This window comes from Paralichthys olivaceus, chromosome 24 (genome assembly GCF_024713975.1).
Source record: "Paralichthys olivaceus isolate ysfri-2021 chromosome 24, ASM2471397v2, whole genome shotgun sequence".
NCBI lineage: Eukaryota > Metazoa > Chordata > Actinopteri > Pleuronectiformes > Paralichthyidae > Paralichthys > Paralichthys olivaceus.
Window position 1 is genome coordinate 12,605,515 of NC_091116.1, and position 24,486 is coordinate 12,630,000.

Consider the following 24,486-nt stretch of genomic DNA (forward strand, 5'->3'; position numbering starts at 1 on the left):
TAAACAAAATCCCAAAATGCATGAAAGACTCTTTTTCCTCCAGTGTCACAGAATCTCTGTCCGTGAGAAGATGAACATGTGGGTTCCACACTTTGTTTCTCAGCAGGTTTTCTGTGGACATGAAAACAGATCCAGAGGTGAGCGGGGTTAAGTCAATGTTTCCCTGCTCGGCCTCTCGCGTCTGTTTTGTCAACAGAAGAGATAAAGACGACAAGTTCAACTGAACTTAACAGAAATGAACTCGACAACGTGACGTCACTGTGGACATTGGTTCAGTCTGAATCTTCAAATGAACAAAGTGAGAAACTGGTTCATGTGTGTGTGTGTGAAGCTTGTGCTGAAACCTGCAATAGCAGAAACGTGTCCAGAAGATGGCGTGAGAAGGCAGCTCATGCTGTCTGGGAATGGATCAATACTTTTATTCCCATGTAATAGTAATAATGAAAATATTAATTTGGGAGCACAGTTCTACAGTCTTGATGGATTTTTTTATTTTGCAAATTCAAAATGTTGTGCTAAAAACAATAAAAACTATATTTAACCTGTAGAAGTTCAAAGACACAACATTATCCAAGATAATGTATTTTTAATTATTATTTTATTCAAATTAGCTTTTTTATTTAAATATATATATTTTTTTAATGTTTTTATCACTTGTGTTTTTCATGCCTATTTTTATTTTTTTATTTTTTTATTATAATGTGAAGCAAGACAAATTAAATTTGATGATTTTCAAATCTATTTTTTTTAATTTATTTTCTGTATTTTCAGTGTTGAAAGAAACCTACGTGTCGCGTCATCTCCGGCGTGATGACGCGGTGTGCGTGCGACGCCTGTGGGGCGTGTCCAGCGGAGTCATTGCAGCTGCGGACAGAAACAAACAAACAAACAGATTCTTCAAGTTCATCACGTCACGAGTCTGTGAGTAACTAACTTATAACTAACTTATAACTAACTTATGACTCGAGCTTAAAGAGAAGTTCAACATGGAGGACGGTCTGACCGGATGGAGAGCGAACATCTGCTGCTGCTCACCGGCAGAGACTAGTTCACAGACCGGGGCTGGTTAGTTAGTTAGCTGGTTAGCAAACTGCAAAGTTAACTCACCTGTGTCATTTAGATTAAAGAGAGAAAGACGTGTGTCTGTCTGTGTGTCTGTCTCTATCTGTGTGTGTGTGTGTGTCTGTGTGTATGTGTCTGTCAGTGTGTGTGTGTCTCTGTGTGTGTCTGTCTCTATCTGTGTGTGTGTGTGTCTCTGTGTGTGTCTCTGTGGGTGTGTGTGTGTGTGTCTGTCAGTGTGTGTGTCTGTGTCTGTCTGTGTGTCTGTCTCTATCTGTGTGTGTGTGTGTGTCTGTGTGTATGTGTCTGTCAGTGTGTGTGTGTGTCTCTGTGTGTGTGTGTGTGTGTGTGTGTGTCTGTCTGTCTCTGTCTCTCTGTTTGTCTGTCTGTCTGTCTGTGTGTGTGTGTCTGTCTCTGTCTGTCTCTATCTGTGTGTGTGTCTCTGTGTGTGTGTGTCTGTCAGTGTGTGTGTGTGTCTCTGTGTGTGTCTGTCAGTGTGTGTGTGTCTGTGTGTGTGTGTGTGTGTGTGTCTGTCTGTGTGTCTGTCTCTATCTGTGTGTGTGTGTGTCTGTGTCTGTGTGTGTGTGTGTGTGTGTGTGTGTGTGTCTCTGTGTCTGTCTCTGTCTCTCTGTGTGTCTGTCTGTGTGTGTGTGTCTGTGTGTGTGTGTGTGTGTGTGTGTGTGTCTCTGTCTGTCTCTATCTGTGTGTGTCTGTGTGTCTGTGTGTGTGATGTGTCTTCTGATGTGATAAGCTGTGTGTGTAGTGTGACAGCAGCCTGGTGATGTTGAGAAACATCTGTGACACAACATCGTCCCCTCTTCTTCTGCTGCTGCTCTGGGTCGTGTTGCCTCCTCAGAACCTTTTCCAGCAGAGACAGTCACTTGAACAGGACTAGTGTCCTCATGGGGACGGAAGACTTGTCCCACTGAGGACGTGGTTAATGTGAACATGTGACGTGGTCCTGGTTAAGTTAGGGTTAGGCAGTGACTAGTTTCTGGAGTGGTCATGATTGTGGTTTGGGTAAAGTCACATGTGCGGCTGTCCACAGTGAATAGAAGTCAACATAAAGTCCTAGTAGCTGTGCAAACCTGTGTGTGTGTGTGTACTTGTACTTGTACTTGTACTTGTACTTGTACTTGAACATGTGATGTGAGAATGATGTTGCACCTATAATACCTCCACTTGTACTCAAACAGAGACACAGCTCATTGTGCAGTGTAGTGTGTCACTTATACAGATTCTGCTGAGTGTGTGTGCAGCATGTCCTGTCTGGATGCTGACTCCGAGTGCACATGTGCAGAGTGTGTGTGTCTGAGTTGGCAAGTCGTCCTCTCTCACACACACACACACACACACACACACACACACACACACACACACAGTGGTTCACTGCGGTCGCTCTCTTGGACGCAGCTGCTTCTGGTTTAGAGTTTCTCTGAGCAGGAGTCAAGGTCGGGTGGACGCTGGTTTCCTGGAGCTGATGATGCTCCTCATGAGGAGGTTGGTGGCTTCACTCACCGTGGCTCTGAGGTGACGTGGAACCACAAGTCAAATTGTGAAATTGTGGTTAGCATTAGCAGCGGTGAACTACTTCAAAAACTCGCCACCTAAAATAATTTTTGAATCGCTCCTCAACTATCGTTATTCGTTTTTCTTTGAGGAAACTTGAAAGTGATTCTTTTAGCAAATAAAAGTATGAAGGGGAACTTCATGAGGGAAATGCAAACTTGTCTCATTGGTTGAAAGATATCTGCATTTTTAAATTGTTTTAAAACCTGTTGTGGAGTCTGAGAATCAAACAGAGATCCTCTTGTGTTTAAACAGAAAACATTTCAGAAATTAAACTCGTTGAACCAGCTCTCCAGAGGATTTTAAACGAATGATTCATTATCAGAATATCACCTGATTATGTTTCTGTTGATTCATCCATTCATCAGCTAATCATTTCATTTCTTGTGGCTGTGACTGGCTTCACTGAACAGGTTCAGACAGGAGAATATACTAGATAAATAAATGATGCTGTCAGACGTTTATTCACAGGTTGTGATTTGAATTCACGTGTGTGTTGTTGTTGTCATATCTTTGTGTGTATTTGTGTGCGATGACTCACAAAACCCTCCCGCTCGGCTCCAGAGGGTCGAGTTGACCCCTGTCGGTTCATCGTCATCACACGTGTCGTCCTCTGTTTGTGCTTTTTCTGGCCCTCGTCACATGTACAGGGAACATGCGTGTGCGACATCAACACAGATGCTCTAACACTCGATGCGCTTTATTGCCCGTTTGTTTTTGAATAGACGGAGGAGGAGGAACACACGGCTTACGTAACATGTGGACGGACATTCAGTCGGTCGTTAATGAGCTGTGTCGTCCTCCTCAGTCTCTTCTCGTCGGAGTGAACATGAATCCAGCTGAGGCGCTCTGATGCTGATGCTGCGAGCTGTGATGCAACTGTTTACTCAATTATTGATGAGCAGGGGGGAAATGGAGAAGCATGAAAAGGGAGAGTGAAACCTCCTTGTAGTGTGTGTGTGTGTGTGTGTGTGTGCGTGTGCGTGTGCGTGTGTGTGTGTGTGTGTGTGTGTGATGCCATCACTGGGCCACCGAATGGAGCATGGCAAAAAACGTGAGTCGTTTCCCTTCGGTGCCGACGTACAAGCCAGCTGCACACTGCAAAAAATATCTGTGGCAACATTAAGATATTGGATTTTCCATCAAACAGAAAACATTGTTGAATTGAAACTAGCAAACGTACCAAGAAGTCAGTTTATTAGGAACACTAATGCAATGCAGTAAATCTGCCCTTTAGGACAGTTAGTGATGAGACTGTTTAGAGGAGGTTGTGTTATTTTAGAGGCTTCAGTTGGAATTGTGTTGTGTTATAGACGTCTGATTCTATGTCAGGCTGCATAACAGAAATATTACCTCTTCCGCCAGGGATCGATGCATCCATAGTGCTGCAGCCCAGGCACACAAAGAGTTAATTGGCTCGGCCGTTGGGGAAGCAGCGAGCTGTCGGAGAGGGAGAGAGAGAGGGAGAGAGAGAGAGAGAGAGAGAGGTGTGAGGAAGAGCCAGAGAGAGATGGAAAGCAGGAGGAAGAGGAGAGGGAGAGGCTGCAGTCTCTTTGCCGCGTGACGGCGTCTGCTGCGTGAGTTTGTTTACATCCACCGGCAGCAGTCAGAGTGGAGCAGATGTCCTTGGGTATGTGTGTCTCCTCATTACCGTCGTCATCATCACCCAGACACACACACATTCAGACCGTCCTGCGGTGCATGTGGTAGAAAATGCATCGTCATGCTGTATGCTAATCGGTCATGTCTCGATCCGTCCCGTGACTTGTTGCTGGACTTGTGCAGAGAAATAATGAGAGGAAGATGCTGCACCGAGACGTGAAAACGATGCAGAGGGGTTTTACTGACGCCGTCACTGCTGTGGGTCAACTTTGCTTCAAGGTAAAGAGACATTTTTACAACTGTTTGCAGTGTCAGTGCCAAGCATGGTCATCATACACAGTCAGTGGTCATTATACACAGTCAGTGGTCATCATACACAGTCAGTGGTGCAGTGTAGAGGCAGGTTAATGACTTCTATCTCCTTTGATTCCAACAATACAGGAAGTAGAGGAGACTAGATATTACCCAACAACCAAACCATCCTCATCACAGACTCTAAATAAAGATGGACGACGTGTCTCCACCGTGCACTGTGACTTGGCTTCACTTTTGGGCAGCTGCCAAGTCGTCCACGGGCCAAACTAGAAAGTTCTCGTCAAAAAAAACGTTTTTTCTCAAACATGGTTTCCGTCATTTTTCGGCTAAGTTTGATTTTAATCAGTTAATTGATGATGTCGATCAGGGTGAAGCGTCACGATTGACAGCTGAGACTGAATCGTGATTGGCGGCGCCTGTATCCCAGATATTTCATCGTCCTCCTCCTTTATTTACAGTCTGAGACTTGTTTCCATCCGTCCTCAACAAAACGAGCGAGTTCAATATTTAGAACTCTCAGTCTCTGTGAACTAGTGGTTCAAACCTTCGACTCATCATCAGCAAGTCTTGGTTGATTAACTGCTTCATGTGAGCTGACGCTTGCAGTTTGCACAGTCAGTCAAAGAGAAACTCGCAGCTCGACCCTGCAGATCACTTCTGCTTTCAGCCAGAACAGACCCGTCTTCTGTTTTACGCACTCCGCCACGCTCACAGCTGCACTGGAAGTGGTTGAAGTGTGAAGATACTCCCAACGCACAATCAGCTTTTCTCACTTTTACAATACTTATATTCGTGTGTATGTGTACTACTCCTGTCAAGATTAGAGCTTTACTCGTTATGTCACGTCTGTCAGTGTGTGTTCTCGTGAGGACACTTTTAACTACGGAACTCGAGAGTGAGGATGTGTTTGAGACATTTTAGATTTAGCGGGGCGGGGTGATAATGTTTGTACTTGTTGAAGAGATTATTGTTAAGTTATGTGAAAGTTTCAGATTTAAGTTTCCCTTCTCTCACCAGACACGTGTCTTTAAGACACTTCCTGAAACAACGGAAGCAAGAGACAGGTTCTCAGACTTACACAATCTGATCTGTATGTATGTGTGTGTGTGTGTGTGTGTGTGTGTGTGTGTGTGTGTGTGTTCGTTCACCTCTAGTGCAGATGGAAGATTGAATGTGGTGGATATGAACCAATCAAATGATGCAAGGTCACAGAAAGGTCGCGCCACTTTGCACGGCTTCGGTGGAAAAACTTTTCTTTCAGACTTGAACTTGAAAAAAAGTGAGAAGAAGCTGTTGCTGTGGGGAGACCGCCCCGACAGAGAGTGAGGGGGAGAAACTCAGTATGGCTCTGTGTGTGTGTGTGTGTGTGTGTGTGTGTGTGTGTGTGTGTGTGTGTGTGTGTGTGTGTGTGTGTGTGTGTGTGTGTGTGTGAGAGAGAGATACAGGGTGTGGGCGATGCTCATTTTCATGTGAAAGGACCACAGCTGCTCCGTCCCTCTACGGAAATTATTCATGCTTTATTCTAATGCTGATCCTGGAGGGTACACACACACACACACACACACACACACACACACACACACACACACACACACACACACACACACACACAGGGTGTTTTTGTGTCTATTATCGGCTCAATGGAACTACGTGGGGGCTAATTTGCGTTTGTGACACAACTATTCTGACTTTGCTATTTTTTGTTTTATTTTGACGCTGTGATAGAAAGTGAGCAATGCGCCGTTATAATACCAACTGGATGTTCGCACGCTCAGTGACAAAGTGTCCAGGATGTGAAGCTATACATCACATTCTCCGTTTTACTCAAACTTTGACATACGATTCACACTAGTATCACGAATCACGGAAGACGCGCTTGGAAACGTCAAACGCAACGAGCTGTGATTTGAAATGTAATATCTGCCATTTTCGTTTCTTTTCAGGTTGTGAACTGTGAACCACTCATCCTCACTGAACCTGGATCAGCTCACTTCTTCTTTTCCGTCATCCCATCCAGACACTGTGAGTAGCTTCACCCTCACAAATATGATGAAGTTATAATTGTCCTCATCATTCTGTGTAAACACTCTTGAGACAGTTTTTTAATCTTATGTTTGACGTGGTTCAACATTCAAACTGTGCATCGGGGTCATGAGACAGACACGAGTTACACAATGTAAAGCTCTGGGCCTGTTGCTGCGAGCTGTAGTAAAATACATGTTGAACTATGCAAAGGTTTTAAGATTAGTTTCAGCCATAATCCCTTTAAGCGCTACTTAAATCCCAAACTAACCCTGGAGCGCTGCTGGATCTCAGGCTCAGCAACGCAGCGCAGATTTGACTACGACGTGTGATGGAAACTTTGTCTTCACATACCACAGGTCTGTTTTATCTCCAACACTGTGGTGCTGCTTATAGCCACTGAAAGCATTTTGTTGAAATGAAAGCATTGCTGAAACAGGAACAGTGGTGGTTTTCTGTTTTTTAGAAAAACCATACACAACGTCACAAGATTTTCTTGCTCACGTTTTCAGTGAAGTGGAAAAAGATGAGTGCTGCCGTCCTGAGTCAGGATCAGTTGCACCGATGCTGTTTTGAATAAACTGGGAGCAGAGTGAACAAACGAGAGAGGCTTTTAAAACACTAGAAATAACTTTATTGTGCTTTTCTTTATATGATTGTAAGTAGCTGAAGACGTCATTAATTAAGAGAGTCAGATAATTAGTTTCCCCGACCCCTAAACCAAACTGTGTTCTTATAATCGCACCACCAGCTGCTGCACCCGTGGTTGATAAATACATCTCAGGTCACTTTCATTTGTCTTGTGCTGTTGGATTTGGTGTTGTAAGAGTCAAGGAGGAACCAGATTTCAAAGAACGACCTGTAGACTCGCACACTTCAACACACACACGCTCTAAAAGTGTGTGAAAGGCCTCTTGGCAACGAGGAAGCTTGAAAATGGGGTTTCACCATGTATGGTCAGCTGGACTCTCACTGCCTTTCAGTCTGTTTCTCTTGCTCTCGGTCTTTTCTTGCCCGAGGATGAAACTACGACAGAAGCTTCAAACACATGGACGTGAAAACGTTGCGTTCGACAGACGGAGTCAAACAAATCAAACACAGTTGTGTGGAGGTTGAGTAGAAGACTGTAAACCTGTCGTGATCTTCTCTAGTATGTTGAGTGACCTCTCATGATGGAACTTGCGGGTTTCTCCGACAGATCCTTCCACTTGAACGTCACATCATTTCACCACCATCTTCCAGAAACAGCTTATTTGTTCCTGAGCAGTCTGCAGAGAAACTCAGGTTGTGTGGTTGGAGATTTGTTTCAATGGAGGGAAATTATTAAAAGATTTGGCCCGATTCCGAGACAACCAGGCCAGTCCCTGTGAGGACGAGTGCGTGCATCTGTAAAGTCTGTTTATACCGCTAATCAACCAGAATCTAAACTTTGTCAACCCTGCACGAGGGTTTTATGTGTCAGGAGCTCTGCCTGGATTTACTGTGGCCTATACAGTGTGTGTGTGTCTGCCCCAATTCACGTGACTCACAAACCTACACAAACACTAACCCACCGTGCGGGCTAAATTTGGAGCTCCCTTATATGGCAGCATTTTGCGCTCAGTGAAGATTCTGGGGTTCGACCTCCTCATTTCTCCCGCTCGTTATTTTCTTTCTTCTCTGTCGAACGTCCTCTCACTCTTTTTGCGAGAAGGTGAATTCCCAGATCTGCCGAAATGACTTCATTGATCTGAGGTGTGTTAAATCTGTCATGTGTTGCCGGGCGAAGGGATTTCTCTTTTCCAGGTTTTTGGGTCATTGCACACACGTTCATGCTCTGGGAAGTGTCTATGTGTTTTTCGAAAGGTAGAAACAACTCAAACCATTAACGTGCAACAACATCAGGAAGCTGCAACCCATAAAAACAAGGGGCTTGTAAATGGATGCTGTGTAGGAACCGGTTTTTGATAAGGAAAGTTGGAAGCAAATCGTTTTTTGGCTTAAGGTGTGGAAAAAATGACTCCAGTTGGCCGACACACTGGAAATTTCCTTCCTTGTGAACAAAAACCAGAGATGTGAGGCGTCTGGTAATCTGGTATCATCTGGTAGCATCCGTCTCTGTCTTCGATACAAAGGAAAGAAAAGCCCCGAAAATTCGGCAAGCACCAAGTGGCTGCAGAGATTGTGCCCACAGAGAAACCCAGGTTTCCTCCAGCCTCAGGTCGTGTTCCAGATGTTTACTCTGGCAGATGTAGGACATTTGTATCTGAGCTGACGAAAGTGGGACAGAGGAGATCAGTGCCGGACCATTTATGAGGAGGAAGTAGGCCACCAACTAATAACACAGAACCACAGTTAAGATCTGATCTGTGCGCCCGGTTGGAAAAGATGCAATAGAGTTTAATATTGTTTAAATTCCACATATTCACAAACAAATATGTTTTTATAATCTTCAGGAGGTGCAACATGACAGTAGAATCCTCCCCAGATAAACGGAAGACGTCTCCATCTGCGTCTTGTCAAACTGGACCATTGGAGCCCGCGTCTGTCACCTGCTTTTGCCGCTTCGCTGCAAATAGGCTAATTGCTCTTTAACAAAATGGGACAGAGGGAACGAGAGCAGGAGAAGACGAGGAGAGTGGGATGTTAGCTCGTCCACAGCCTGAAAACCTCCAGGGGAACAAATCCCAAAAGATCCGCAGAACAATTCTAGTAAGAGTTGTGGAGCGACAGACGAGCTTAAGGAAATGATGAGGAAGAGAGAAAGGAATTAAAATAAATTGCGGAGGGGGGACCTCATGAGAAACACACAGTCTCTTAGCAACATCAACTTTCTGTTGGGTGATAACTTCGAACGAGGCAGATAAAATGCTAATTTGTGGGATGACACACACGCAAAGTCAAATAAACACCTTCCTGCACACACAGACAAACAGACTCGGACCGGTTTATTAGGTCCAACTATGATGTTGTCTCATGCAGCAGAGGGATGTTGGCTCAGCTGAGAACTGTGGAGGCTGCAGTCGGAGGTGGAGAGCTGCAGTTTAGACCTCTGGTATAAATCAACACGTCGTCAGTTCATCAGCGAGAAACTGCAGTTTTCTGAAACTACTTGTAATTTATCAGTTTGACCTTAAAGACGTCACAAGTTGTGCACTAATCTCTGATATCCGTCTGTGTTGTTGTTCCACGTTCCGCATACATCTCTGTCCTCCTCCTCGCTGCCGTCGTGGGCGTTGATATATGAACATCGTGAATTTAAATTCATGCGTGTGGTTGAAATTATTTATTTTCTTGACCAAGTCTTATCTTTGAGCTGTTTATGATCAACAGCCCAGAGCATCAGTGTGATAATGTGGCTGTGTGGTATTGTATTGATATTTGAGCTTCTTCTCCTCCTTCTTCTTCTCCTCCTCCTCCTCCACTCTCCTGTCTCTTTCCATGCAGAGAGGTGAATGAGCTCTACGCAGAAAGAGGGGCTCATCACATGGGAGTGTGTGACGGTGTGTGCGAGGGTGTGTGTTCAGGCCTCCTGCCGTCGCCCACTCGTCCCGGAGAGGCATGGCGGGGGTCAGAGAGCGCGGCTCCCGGACACAGAGGCCGTGGTCGGTGTACCGGGCCAACACGTTCGAGCTGTCCGACGAGATGATCGGCCTGGCTCTCGCAGGTGAGAGGACTTTTAGTCTTTATAGAGGATGTTAAAAAGTTAACTCATAAAAGCAGCACCACTGAAAATACGATATCCCACCCGCACACAAACACACAGTGTGTTAAAGTTGTGTGGGAGCGAGCGGCCTCCAACGATCCCTGAGTGCAGCTCTTCATCTGTCAACACTTCCCACTGAGAAGCAGTTTCATGACTTCAAGCTCAGAGTGAAGTTTGTTTTCACACACCGAATGTTTGTTCTCCAGGAAACAGTCAGGACCCAGACGAACCTGTGCTGGAGTTCAGCATCGGTGAGTGACACGAACACAACATGCACCTGAAGGCTTGTAACAATTAAAGGGGAAGTTTCACGGTTCGTTACGTCTCATTGAGTTTCAAATTCTCCCGTTCTAGAGGTTTCACCACTTTTATTTGGTCACACGACACCATGACTTCCTCTAAAACTGCTGCATGGGTTTGTTTGCCTCTGTGTGTGTGTGTGTCTTCTCGTCCAGTCTGCACAGACCTGGTGACTCCTGCTTCGGATCGCAAACCCAACAGCTTTGTAGCAGTGAGCTGCACGACGCCACCACAGGCCTTCTGGACCAAACACGCCCAGACGGAGGTCATAGAGGTCAGACTTTTTGTTTTTCTGCTCCGAGTCGACCATCTCTCTCCAGGCCGCTGTGAAATAACGTCATCTCTAGCTTCCACAGAGTGACACGCTTAATTTCGATCGAGCCTCTGCTGCACCTGCGGAGGAAGGTTTAACTCCACCCACACCTCCCTCACCCACATGGTTCTGTCGGGGGTGGAGGACGAGGGAGACTGCAAGCACAGACTTTTTAAGAGTTATGGTTTCGAATACACACACCTGTGACCTCTGATATCATGTCATCCGCTCTCACAGGCCATAAGCTAACCATCCAGGGCAATTTCAGGTCAGCTGTTCGCATCTAATCTGATTTAATCAGTAAACAACGCCCACGAGGGTGTCACGAGTCATCAAATGTAGTTTTACAGGAAGAGCACAGAGATAATTTAACTGAATACATCCTGGATGTAACGTGAGATTTACTTTGACAGAAATGTTGCTGAGTCGCTGTGTAACTTCCTCCGTCCGCAGGGCACCAGTAATCCCATCTTCCTCAGCAGCGTCGCCTTCTTCCAGGAGTCCAGCATCAACCAGCAGACGCAGGTGAAACTGGCCGTCTATGACGTCAAGGACCGCTCGCAGGGCACGGTACGACCCGGAGTCACTGTAATAACACTGTGGACTTTGCTCCCCTCACTTCTCACCGGTTAATAAAGACAAATGAGGAGGTAGTTGTGTGTGAACTCCAGAGTAAACATGCGTCTGCCTCTCTGTCTGTCCAGATGTACATGCTGGGCTCCGCACTTTTTCCTGTAAAGGAGTTGTTGCAGGAGAAGAGCCACAGATTGCAGCTGGAACTGAGGTAACACACACACACACACACACTGGCTCTATTAAAGTCTATTCTTTTTATTGTTATACATTCATGTTCTCTTTGTACATTTGTAATTGTAACAACATGGCCGAGAAGGTACTGAGGTGAAGAGGTCTGTGAATCCTCCTGCTCCCCTGTCTTTGTTATTTCTTCTTGATACTTCAAGTAAAATGTGTTTCATTGGACAGATCTGCGGAGAACGTGCGGGTGGGGAACATCGGCGTAACAGCGTGGCAGATGGAGGACAGAGCGGACCAGAGGATGTCCCTCAACCGCCTGCAAGACGGCATCAACGGCCGGGTGAGAGTCGGGGGGGAGTTTGAGCTTTCTCATTAATCGGTGTGGTGAGAGTGAGCAGTAGGTGAGTGTAGGTCTGAGAGAGGTGGAGGTGGTTGACACCAGATTAACACGACTTCATGCACCTGCAGACGGTGCTGACTGTGGACGAGAGCCTCACGGAGTCGATGGGAGTCCGGATCAAGTACGCCTCGCTATGCAAAGACACCCTGCTGCGCTCAGGTGATGACATCACTAAACCGTCACACATTTTTCATGTCTGTAAAGGAACATTTCCAGAACGTTCAGGTGAAGCTGTAAAAAAAAAAATGCTTCTCCCCTGTTTTCGCCCTCTCGCCGTCCTCCGACTATCTTACCCACTCGGCTCCATGTTCACAGATACATGAGAACGTAAATCTCCTTAAGTAGAAATATGTATTGACTGTCACTGCAGGGCGGGACGTATCCGTTTACCTCGGGGATGTGTTGCAGATCCAGAAATAACACGTATAATGTTTGGGTTACACGGTTTGATCTAATTTTTCAAAAACACAATGGGACCTAATTGAATTTTCTGTGCCTCAGTGTTCGGAGGCACAATGTCCAGGATGTACCGCTTCCCCACGACTGACGGGAACCATCTACGCGTGCTGGAGCAGATGGCTGAGAGCGTCCTGTCGCTGAACATTCCCAGACAGTTCGTCAAGCTGCTGCTGGAGGAGGACGCGGCCAGGTCCACACACAATCTTCTTTTCTGACATTTACAGGAGCCGAGGTTCTTGTTGCAGAACAATTGGATGATTTACTTATCTTGGAAGATTTCCCACTTCGCCTTTTCTCCATCTCCAGGGTCTGTGAGCTGGAGGAGCTGGGAGAGCTGTCCCCCTGCTGGGAGAACCTGCGGCGACAGATCGTCGCTCAGTACCAGACCATAATACTAGCATACCAGGAAACGCTGTCCGACCTGAGTGATTACAGAGGTTCGTGTCGCACACATTCTTCCCCGCTTCCTGTCAAGTGAGTTTTGAAAATACTCACAATTATCCCCTTGTTTCTCTTTCCCCTCTCTCCGCCCACTGCACGTCAGGTCCGTCATTCAAAGCCAGTAACCTGAAGGCAGAGAGGAAGCTGGAGTTCATGCCGACCAACCTCCACGTTCAGAGGATGAGGGTTCAGGATGAGCTCGGCTTCGGTGAGACACTCTCACATCTCGGCTCACGGTTCTGCTCGTTCACACACAAGCATCTTTTCTCACATCCTTAACGCTCCGCGGTCCCGTCTGCGTGTGTCTTCTGCAGAGCACACGTATGACGTGATAACAATCGGAGCTCCAGCCGCTCACTGCCAGGGTTTCAAAAACAGCGGCCTGAGGAAACTCATCCAGAAGTTTGAGGAGGCAAAGAAACAGTAAGTTCAGAGAAAAACATGTGAATCATACAAATGCTTTCCTTCTCTTGTTTTCCTGTGATATCTTATCCTTTGCTTCATTCATGATTTCCCTTGTATTGTTTTTAAACGGTTCAGACGTGTGATTCTTTTAAGGAGATGAAGTTATTTTGTGCAACCAACTTTGATTTTAATGAACAAATGCACTGTTTCTTTAACTTTTGCTTTAATTCTGCAGTTCAGTTTTGTGGCTCCCTCTTGATTTTGTTTTTATTATTTTCCGATCAGCGTATTTGAGGAGGGATGGTGAGTTGTTGCGCTGCTTTGCTTGTTTTCATTCGTTTGTTTGCTGTTTGCCTGTCGCTACTTTGAACCACCACCTAGAACATTACATATATGTAACTCAAGGTAAAGTTCACCGCGGCCAAACAGGTGAGCTCCTCAGACACACACTGACACATGCATCAGTATTAACAGTGCTGTGTTTGAAAGAAACTTAGACGTGCCGTCTTAATCCGAGCACTTCGACTCCAGAGTTATATCAAGACACTGAGTTTGTTAAAATACTGCTCGTTTTGTAAATTCAGCCCCAAAACATCTACTCATGGAAAATAAAGCATTAAATCATATTTGTTGAATTCTCATAGAGCTGTATCTGAATTTACAAAGTGAGTGCCCCCCCCCCCCCTCAGTAAGTTTCATGTTGTCTTGTGTTTATCTGTAGAAGTTTCTTTAGACCAGTAAAGATCAGTGTTCAGGCATGTGCATGCAAAGATATCATGTCTGCAGAGTTGATGAAGGCCAAGTGATTGTTCTTCCCCTCATCGGACATAAATCATTTTTGAAAAATTGGGGCCTTTAAGACATAACGACCATCTCGTCTCATGTTCTATCTGCTAAGACCTCATGTGTCTCTGCTTCCCGCAGCAGCGCCCTCTCCAGCTCGCAGTCCATCGTCTACATACCCCAGGACATCGTCCGAGCCAAAGAGATCATCGCCCACATCAACACGCTGAAGACGCAGGTCAGCTACTACGCTGAGAGGCTGTCCCGAGCTGCCAAGGACCGATCGGCCAGCGGACTGGAGAGGACGCTCGCCATTCTGGCTGACAAGGTGAGGGACTGAGACGAATGGGTCAACGATGGATTGTAGATGCAACGACCACAATTTATAGAAAGACATTTGGTTTTCTCTGCGTCTAAATCAAATGTATCATGTATTTAACTTTATTAAATTTGATCGGACAATTCTCAGACTCGTCAGCTGGTCACAGTGTGCGACTGTAAGCTGCTGGCTTCAGCTATTCAGGCCCTGAACGCAGCACGGCCGGAGTACATCGCCTCCAAAGCGTCTCCTTCCGCCGACTCAGAACAAGTGGTCCTCCGTAACGACCAGGACACGCTTCTCGCCAAGTGGAGCGGGCGCAACAGCCGATCCTCGCTACATGTAGACTGGCACGAGGAGGAATGGGTGAGTTCGTTAACCAGGAAACACAAACAACAACAACGGGACTTTCTGGGATTTGAACCTAAAATGTGAAAGAGAAGTCACAGCACAGAACTCAGTGTGTTGCCTCTCGCTCGTTCTCCTCCAGGAGAAGGTTTGGGTGAATGTGGATAAATCTCTGGAGTGCATCATCCAGCGAGTTGACAAACTGCTCCAGAGAGAGAGGAGGCCCAGCGATGCCAGTCAGGACAGTACCCAGAGTGACCTGCAGGGCGGCGGCAGCAGCAAGAAAGGTAAGTGACAAACAAACAAACCACAAAGTGAAACTGAACAATATTTAATTTCAACGTCCAGAATCACAGGATGCTGTGATGTGCTCTGTGTGGGAAAAGGTGTCAGAGGAAAAAAACGAGCGTTCTGGATCAACCCAGAAAATAAGTCAGAGGAGTCTCCACCATCATCATCATCGTCCCCACTTCCACCTTCATCATCACCTCCACCACCATCCTCATCCTCTCTCCCGGCCCTCTCCTCCACTCATCCTGAACAAGAGTCCTGTACGTTTCTTTTATTCTTTTCTTTTCCTCTGTTTCTTTTTCCTCCTCCTTTCATTTCACATCATGTTTTAGTTGCATATGTTTTAAGAAATGGAAAACTACTAAACATCTCTGTCTTCTTCAATGAATCCAAACAAGTTTTAAGTTATAAGAAAACTGGGCTGTGAGTAGATGTTTCACCCTGGTCTGCTGTGTTCTATGTGTTTGTGTCTCTGTTGCCTCGTGTGGCTCGCAGCGCTCGCTAATCATGCATGTTGCACCTCCATCCCTTCTTCTAGATGGAAGCCCCAGTGCTGAGGAGGCGTATCCAGGTAAGAGCTGCCTCCTCCGCCCTTGCTTCTCTACATCCCCCCCCTCAACATGAGAGATGTGGGCAGAGATAAAATACGTCAGACTGGACTGATCTGAAACCACCCAGGATGCATTGACGCATCACTCAGACCACATTCGAAAGTGCTTTTTGACACAAAGATGAATTTAGAGCAGTTCACTTGTGATTGTATCTCTCAGGGCGGATGTTAATATCCGGCCTGAAGCTGTTTACCAAGAAATAAAGTTTTTATTTGGTGTAGTACATTCAAGTTTCAAAAACAGTCGAATGTTTTAATGGGAAATGTAAATGTAGAGCGTCTCCAGGGTAAAATAAAGTTTTTTTTCTGCAGGTTTAGATTGTAACGAAACGCTTCTGCTTTCCTTGTTGCTTCTGTTCCATCTGTTTCCTGTCTCTGTCCTTAAAGGTCTAAAAATATCAAACGTAACTGAAAGCTTCACTGTGTTTGACAGCAACTGAGTTAACGTTCCTATATGTTCAGTCGTGTTCTGTCTAACCTCGTGTATTGTTTGTTTTCTGTGTGTGTGCCAGGTGAGTGGAGCGAGGCGTTGTACCCTCTCCTCACCACGCTCACCGAGTGTGTGGCCATGATGAGCGACAAGGCCAAAAAGTCCATGGTCTTCCTGCTGATGCAGGACAGCGCCCCGACGATAGCCATGGACCTGTCTCTGCAGTACCGCCGTGACGTCGTCTTCTGCCAGACGGTCAGCACTCACACACACACACACACTCACAGCAGCATGACATTTACTCTCCCACACACGTTTACATCAGCATTTACATAATTGTGTATTTTTGGCTTTTTGTTAATGCGCTTGAATGACTCGCAGCGAGGGGGTGACGACCAAAAGTTCACGAATGTGTGATTATCGTAAAACACGAGGACGATGGAGGTCCAGCTCTTATTTATGACAAACACCTCAACAGACTGAAACAGAAGAAAGAGAGACAGGAAAGAAGGGATTTCTTCACCTTCAGAGCCGCTCTCTCACTCTAACTTGCGTGGTTTGTGTTGCAGCTCACCGCTCTCATCTGCGGCTTCATCATCAAACTGAGGAACTGTCTCCGTGACAATGGATTCCTCCGACAGCTCTACACCATCGGCCTCCTGGCTCAGTACGAGTCCCTGCTCAGCACCTACGGTACAAACACACACAGAGGATCTTTATTTACAGCGAACCACACGTTTTATATTTTAATTTGCTCTGAAGTTGAAACGGGTTTGACAGGTTTTACATTTACCTGCAGAGAGTTCATTATTACAGGTCATTCTGTTATGAATGTGTTTCAGGAGAGGAGCTGGCCATGTTGGAGGACATGAGCGTCGGCATCATGGATCTGAGGAACGTCACCTTCAAGGTAAAAACCCGTGTGTGTAGAATATATATGTGTAAGAATCACACCGTCACGCTTTTTCACTTCGTTAATCTTTGGTGGTTAGTGAGAAAATCAAGAATTATTGTATTAAAGTGAAACTCAGACATGAGAGAGTCACAGCTACAATATCACGTCCATGTAAACACTTAGTGGCTGCAGCCTTTTGCATTAAACTGAAGCTGCTTCATGTGCAGCAGCGGAATTTACTCATGAATCATGAAAACACTCTTCCTCTACTTCATAAGGTGACCCAGGCCACCGGCAGCTCGGCGCCCGACATGCTGCCCATCATCACCGGGAACCGAGACGGTTTCAATGTCCGCATCCCGCTGCCGGGGACCATGTTCGACGCTCTGCCTCGAGAGATCCAGAGCGGCATGCTGCTGAGGGTTCAGCCGGTGCACTTCAACGTCGGCATCAACGAGCAGCAGACGCTGGCGGAGAAGTGAGTGAGAAAATGTTTCAGCACAAACGTCGAGTCAGCGAGCAGAGTAATGACTCACTTAGAAGTCAGGACTGTGCACGGAGACAGATCCATTTCTTTTCTTGTTCAGATTCGGAGACACGTCCCTGCAGGAGATCATCAACCTGGAGAGTCTGTCCAGGTTGAATTCGTACTACGAGCAGTTCAAAGAAGTCCTGGCTGAGGACTGTAAGTGCTCCAACCTGAGAACCATTTATTTTACTTCACTCCACAATCATTTTTAACAGGTTCAGTAAATAGTTTTCTCCATATTTAATTTTCCCTCAGGCCTCCCGAGGTCTCGTTCCCAGACTTGTCTCCCCGAGCTGCTGAGGTTTCTGGGGCAGAACGTTCACGCCAGGAAGAACAAGAACGTGGACGTCCTCTGGCAGGCGGCCGAGGTGACGTCTCTGACAAAGACAAGACATAATCCAGTGTTAAATATAAGACATAAATAAACGGTTCTTTCTTCTCCTCCGTCTCAGATTTGTCGCCGGCTGAACGGCGTCCGTTTCACCAGCTGCAAAAGCGCCAAAGACCGCACGGCCATGTCGGTGACCCTGGAGCAGTGCCTGATCCTGCAGCACGAACACGGCATGGCGCCGCAGGTCTTCACGCAGGCTCTCGACTGTATGCGCAGGTAAGACGCCTCCGCGGCACATTTACGGATGAGAACACTGCGATAAAGCTGAGCAAAAAAAAAAAATCAAAGCATGGAAATCCAGATCACTTTAGTTTTTGTCCTTCATCTTATCGGTTTCCACTCAGGCCTCTGCGTTGGTGTTAGCATGTTGCAGCTTGTCCACTCTCACTCTGTGGCACCTCATTTTAAAATCACCTAGAGAAATAAGTCTGATTGGGGCTTTAAGATTCTATATTCACTCATTCATGCACTCTCAGGACATTTTGTCTTTGTCCCCCGTCCTCTGTTACACAAACTGATGTTCAAGTGAGAGGCTCATCCTGTGCTTGTCTGTCTTCTTGTCCGTCTGAGCGTTTAAATCTTTGGCTGTGACAGACTGGCAGATTGTTTTTACCATCATCATCCCTACTTGTTTTTCATTCATGCATCGAACCCCCCTGCCTGTTAGAAAACAGGATATAGAGAATATTTAGTTTGTCCTCAGGCTGTGTAAACATACATCGTGTTGTCTTTGTGGAAAACTTAAGTGGCAGCGTGTAATTAGACGAAACCCCAGAAAACTGCAGTAAAACCTTGAACCCAGTGAATAATTCCACCAAGACCCAACAATCAAGTGTTTGTGTTGAAAGTGGAGCTTCATGCTGGAGTAAAAAGATGAGATCTCTCCAGACACTCGCATGACTGGACGATGTGTCTTCACCTCTTCCTCCCCCACTTCTCCTGCTCCTCACATCTCTCCCCTCTCTCCTCCCCCTCCCCCCATCTTCCTCATCAGCCGCCGAGCATGAGACATTTCTGGTCATGTTTAGACTTTGATTTATTTCTGGTTTTGAGCTGCGCTGCATGTCGGAATATGCTTTGAGATGCTGCATCTCTTCCCTTCAAACTTCCGTTTAATCACCCGCTCTCCCTCCTTCTCCATGAGCAGCTGAACATGAATGAAGTAAAGAGACACTAGACCCTGGAAATAACTTGGATCTAATTCATTTCAAGGGTGTTTGCCTTTTTTCCGTCACTTCCCCTTCACCCCATGTCTTAGCCTTTACAAACATGGAGAGCCATTGTTGTATTTTCTTATCTTCTTTCCTTTTCTGATAGAAGCATCTTTCTTACTTTTCTCTCTTTTTTCCTCTCTCTTCTCTTCCTCCTCTCCCTCTGTTGTTCGACTGGATCATTTTTTTTACGGGATTGTTTCGTGATTCATTTCCAATATGATTTGTTTTTTATTGCTTTTGAATATTGGTGTTGTTTTTCTGTCATCGTGGGCGTGGCTCCTTCGTTTTCATTGTGGCCGTATCGCCCGTTACTTTGCCATTCCCCCTCTGTGCATGATGCCATATGTTCATTTTGGCTTTGGTGCGAAACATGCGGCTTCCTCTCTTTCTCCTTCTTCTCCTCCTCCTTCATTTCCATCTTTACTTTTCTGTCTGACCTCCCTCTAACACTCTCCTCCATCACCTCTTCCCCTCTCATTGCCTTTATCTTTTTCCATCTCACTCTCCCGCACCACCTCCTTTTCCTTCTTCCAACCCTTTTATTTGCTGCTCCACACCTCCTCCTTTTCTTCTTCTTCTTCTTCTTCCTCACGCCGGCGTGGCTCGGCAGCGTTGGTACGAGGGAGGGGGTGATCCAGAAGAACCTGAGCGGCTTGCTGCCGGTGCGTGACTTCCGGCTGGACCCCGGCCTCATGTACTCGCTGCCCCTGCTGGCCCTCAGCCCCAACCTCCTGGTGGTGTGGATCTTCCTCAGCGTGGCCTATTTCCTGGCCAAACTCCGCTGCAGCTGAGCGGCCACGAGCAGCCGACTGACTAAAAGCAAAACATAACGCGGTGTTAACGAGGAGGGGTGGGAATACTCCTCACTGAGTCCTGAGGGAGCTTCTGAAGCAGTGCCACTGTCCTGTGAGAGTGTGTGTAGTTCATGCACATTAGTACTATACAGTCGAACACACTGTCCCACCCTGACCAAGGGCTTTACGCTACTACACCCCCCCTCTGTCTTTTATTTGATTTGTTTATGGACTTTCTGTTTGAGGGAACGCGGTTAACGAGACAGGAAATGTGCTGTAAACACTTTTATAGCATGTCGACACTGAAAACTCTGGATGATGATGAGAACAGACGGTTCAGGATCCCTGTCTGCACTGAAACATAGGTTTCAGGCCTTCAGGAGAATTTAAACCTGAGTTTATGTTTGTGGGTTTTTCACACAGCGCCCTCTAATGGACAGATTTTTGCCTTGTTCACCGGTAACGAAACAGAAAAACACAGGGATTGTTTCTGAAAGTTAGAAATGACAGGAATTTCCTCTGAGTTGTGAATATGTGTAAAAAAAATAAGCAGATTATTGTTGATACTTGCTTTCAGGAAAGAGTTCTTGTTGATCGGAGCTGTCATAATGAAACAAACACACGATCTGAGCTTTGCAGAAGCGGCTGCTCGTTGCATCCACGCAATACATTCAGCTTGTTTGATTCATCATCGTCTTCCATGAGCCGAGGAAACAGAAGCTGCTTCAGATTTTATTTCTCTTCAGGCATCATTTTAATTTTCGGTCTTCCTGCTTTTTGCAACAGCAGGAGGTTGTTGTTTGCTTCCACTTCAGCCTGAGCACTTTCCAGCAGATCTGGGTCGGATGTTGCTTCTCACTGACGTTTATCTTTAACAAATGTTTAGGAAATGAAATCAAACAATCCGCTTAGTTCCTCCGAACGTGACGGGAACTCATGAAAGCATCAGCCAGACTTAAAAATAAACATTATTCCCTTTTCCCTCTCCTTTGCTGCACATGCATGTTTTTAAATATCTTACGAGTCCAGAGATGACCTTGATGCTGCAGCTTCATTCCTGTAAAGAGGGATGAAGAGGAGGAGAGTCGTCCATCTTTATTTACAGCTGTTGTCATCTGGCTGAGGTGTTTATGGGTTCAGGTTATTCATGGAGACGGTGACATGTTTGATTCCCGGTCATGAGAATCAGTGAGTAACTCATTCAGCCCACATCTGCTCTCATATCAATTCAGTGACAAGATTTGCTCCGAAGTTCAATCTTCTTTTTTTAGGGTTTGTAATCGGCTCCTGGTGGAATGTACGACAATAGGACATTCAGGGGAAACGTGTTCATGTAGTGTAGTAATGTGTCTTTAACCTCCAGAGCATTTATCTGTGTCCACTCTGTTCATTGTAACAAAGACAAACGGGTACAGATCGCAGCTATTATAGTTGAAACTAGCTTTACAGAGTTCTTCACGGTGGATGTCGTGGCCACTTTGTTTGTTGTTGAGCTTTAAGATGAACGAATGAGGAATGAAGTCGTGTTCGTGCCGAACGCTACCGTCAGGTTTTTATCAGGTGAACTCAGCTCTGTTAGGTTTGTGTTTGCAAAGAGATCGAGTCAGACTGAACCTCGTGGATTCGTCTGAAAGCATCAAGTCTCCTTCCGGGATTTTTGAGGCTCCGTCCCATTAAGATCGACCCAGTGAGGGAATAGATCAGACCAAAATAACCTCCTCTGGGAGACGATCGTGCTCCAATGACCCCACAAACCTCCGACACACAGGTTGAACCAGAAAACACTTTGCAGTGAGCAGCAGAGAAGAACAGATTGATAGTTTGGGAATTATTAATCAGATAAAAAGATTGATAACCGACCAGCTGCTAGCTTTAGCTTCACATTTAGCGCACAGACGTGGAATCAATTTCAAACTCGTCTCTGCGACAAAACAAATTTCCCAACCTGTCAAACTATTCATTCACTTTTTAAGGAACATAATAATAATATAATATATGTGTTCATCTTGTTCAGCGCTACCTCTGTCAGACCAAAGTAACGGTATTTGTAGAACTTTGAGTTTAATTGAAATATTATGAATACACATCTAACAAATATGCATCATCATCGACAAGCAGGGACGTGAGGAAGCAGCAGTGGTTCCGTGTAACATGTTGAAAGTGTTTTCAAGGATAAGACCCAGTGAAATAATAATTCAAATATCGAACACACGTCGGATTCATTCCTCAGAGTTCCGTTAACACACTGAAGTGCTTCCTACGATCACCGTCAAGAAGAGTTTAATCTTTCTTTTATTATGTATCAGAGAATATACTCGTACTGCTGTACATACGTTGTATTTAAATGCTTGTATTGCCTAAACATTTGCTACAAATATATATATATATAAATTAAATTTACTTATTACATAGAGTATACATATATATATATAAATAATCCATATTATATGAATACTATGGTTGTGCCATGCTCCTGCTCTCGTCACTTTATATCACAGCTACTAATGTCTGTGTAGTACTGCAATATACATACATCGGTTTTCCTTCTTCATGACTGTTAACTGTTAATTTAACTGTTTCTCACACTGTTTCTAAACTGTTGATAGAGACAGTTTGCATGTAACTTTTAACCACCATGTAAATCATCATAAATATCAAGTGCAGACAGGAATTATGTTAAAAACAAGTTATTGCATTTCCTTGTTTAAGTAATAAATGAGTTTTATGTTGAAAGCTCTAGTCTTGTGTCCTGTGCTACATGTTGCACTCAATGTACCACAAACCCTAGAGAACCTCCCGTCAGTGTGTCCTGGAAACCGCTGTCCTTCCCCAATAAATGATTTCTGCCTCCACCTGCAGAATCAAACCGACTCCGGTGACATTTTGTGGTATTTAAAGTTGGTTTCATGTTTTATTATTCACTCTTTGCATCTCTGAACCTCGCGTCATCAAAAAAAAAATGCGCCTCAGGTGAGTCGAACACAAGCAGAGAAGCGAGACACCTCGTTGTTTTTTACATCGTGGGTCAGGACGTGGAAGAAATCATGTGATATGTGATTGTCCCTCTCGTTCTGTCTCCTCAGCGAGGGCTGCAGACGAGAAAACACGGTGAAGAACGTCGGATGTCGGAAGTACGCGTTCAACTCGCTGCAGCTCAAAGCCTTCCCCAAACACTACCGACCACCTGACGGCACCTACGGCAAAGTGGAAACCTGACGGGACCGCAGACACGGGTGCGTTGGGATGTTTCCATATTATTGGACCACTGTGTTTTGGGAGGAAACCACCATGAAACCGGGTGCAACCACGAACATCCAGACACGGATCAGTTCACCCATCACGTCTTCTGGTTTCAGAGGCTTTGAACCCACAGATTTCTACGACCTTAGTGTAATTACTGATTGTAGCTGCTGTATTTCTGTCTCATCACACAACACCTGCTGAATACAAGCTCTTTATTTAGAAGTGACTGGCACCGCCTCCTTCCTGATCGAGCACTGATATAACCTCTATTCCTTTCACAAACATTATTACGTATGGAAATCAAGAAAATTAGAACAGACAGTAGCCTTGTGTCAGCAGTATAAGGACATGTTTGTTCTCAGACTATATGTGTCTATGCAGTTACGACATCAGAAGCTTTAGACTAATGTTAAGGCGTCAATATTCAGATTGCATTCAAAATATGAGGTTTACGTAAATCTATATTTTTTAATATTGTCCAAAAAGCAGACTCGGATCTTCTTTAAATGATGTTTCCATAAATGTGCTGTCAGGCCCTCGTAACTTCTGAAGTGCCCTTTAGCAGGACGTTAAATCCTCACCAGCGTGACCCATTTAGAAAGGAATCATATCGTACCACACAGTTTTACAGTTTTCTCTAGGATTATCTTTCCCATTGATGGTGACCAATAAAAACCTGCAGCTCATTGAGGGTCAGTAACTGTGGCCACAAATATTGAGGAAAGTTAAAATGTTCCTCAGAAGGAGGCGACAACATGAAAAGAAATAACAAGAAGATTATTTCTCTCTTTACTTTCTATGCAGTTGGTTTCTTTTTTTCATCAGGATTTCAAACTGGTGCAGAGACAGAATGTTCAAAAGCAGCTAAAATGAATTAAAGTGTTTACTTGGGCATTTTTTCGTTTATTTGTTTTCTCACACTCCTGCCACATTAATCTGCAATGATCTGTTTGTACCACCAGGAGGCGTCATTGCTCTGCTCTGTAAAGCCACCGCAGTTTGTTTGGCTCCATCGTATGTGACACGTTAAGTAAAAAAGCTTTTTACTGTAACATGAACCACGGTCAGACTGATCATTCGGTTTTTATTCTGTCTCATCATTTCTCACATTTGTCTTGAATGCAGAAATAAATATGACAACAGTTTGTTTTCTGTCCAGTTAATATTAACATAGAGACTTAATTATTAATAATTATTAAGATAGAGATTTACTGAGTCACTAATGGTATCGTCACTGTGGGTTTTGTGATTTACTCACTCACTGTCACAGAATCCCAATGCATCAGAATGTAATCAGCATTAAATGATTATTT

At 45.2% G+C, this 24,486-nt stretch overlaps 1 protein-coding gene across 31 annotated transcripts; it reads left to right on the plus strand.

Moving 5' to 3' along the window:
* The first annotated feature begins 792 nt into the window (after positions 1-792).
* LOC109647107 (inositol polyphosphate-4-phosphatase type I A-like) lies at positions 793-24,318 on the plus strand. Of its 31 annotated transcripts, XM_069520881.1 has the most exons (29): positions 826-921; positions 3,994-4,258; positions 4,414-4,509; positions 6,489-6,567; positions 9,994-10,213; positions 10,459-10,503; positions 10,708-10,826; positions 11,319-11,435; positions 11,570-11,649; positions 11,850-11,961; positions 12,090-12,180; positions 12,523-12,670; positions 12,787-12,917; positions 13,025-13,129; positions 13,236-13,344; positions 13,612-13,629; positions 14,251-14,437; positions 14,579-14,794; positions 14,919-15,063; positions 15,163-15,327; positions 15,606-15,638; positions 16,190-16,362; positions 16,677-16,800; positions 16,950-17,017; positions 17,281-17,480; positions 17,590-17,687; positions 17,787-17,899; positions 17,984-18,138; positions 19,747-22,800. In XM_069520881.1, the coding sequence occupies exons 5-29, from the start codon at positions 10,108-10,110 to the stop codon at positions 19,925-19,927; spliced, it is 3,039 nt and encodes a 1,012-aa protein (XP_069376982.1). In that variant the 5' UTR covers positions 826-921; positions 3,994-4,258; positions 4,414-4,509; positions 6,489-6,567; positions 9,994-10,107; the 3' UTR covers positions 19,928-22,800. The 31 variants fall into 31 exon arrangements, with proteins under 31 accessions (XP_069376981.1, XP_069376986.1, XP_069377003.1 ...); XM_069520887.1 differs by lacking the exon at positions 13,612-13,629; XM_069520883.1 differs by lacking the exon at positions 4,414-4,509.
* The last annotated feature ends 168 nt before the right edge of the window (positions 24,319-24,486 follow it).

Coding starts and splice junctions, on each gene's coding strand:
- LOC109647107 (XM_069520880.1), top strand. CDS start 10,108: ATGGCGGGGGTCAGAGAGCGCGGCTCCCGGACACAGAGGCCGTGGTCG. Junction 11,962..12,089: donor AAGACGGCATCAACGGCCGG/GTGAGAGTCGGG, acceptor ATGCACCTGCAG/ACGGTGCTGACTGTGGACGA. Junction 17,900..17,983: donor TCCTCTGGCAGGCGGCCGAG/GTGACGTCTCTG, acceptor CCTCCGTCTCAG/ATTTGTCGCCGGCTGAACGG.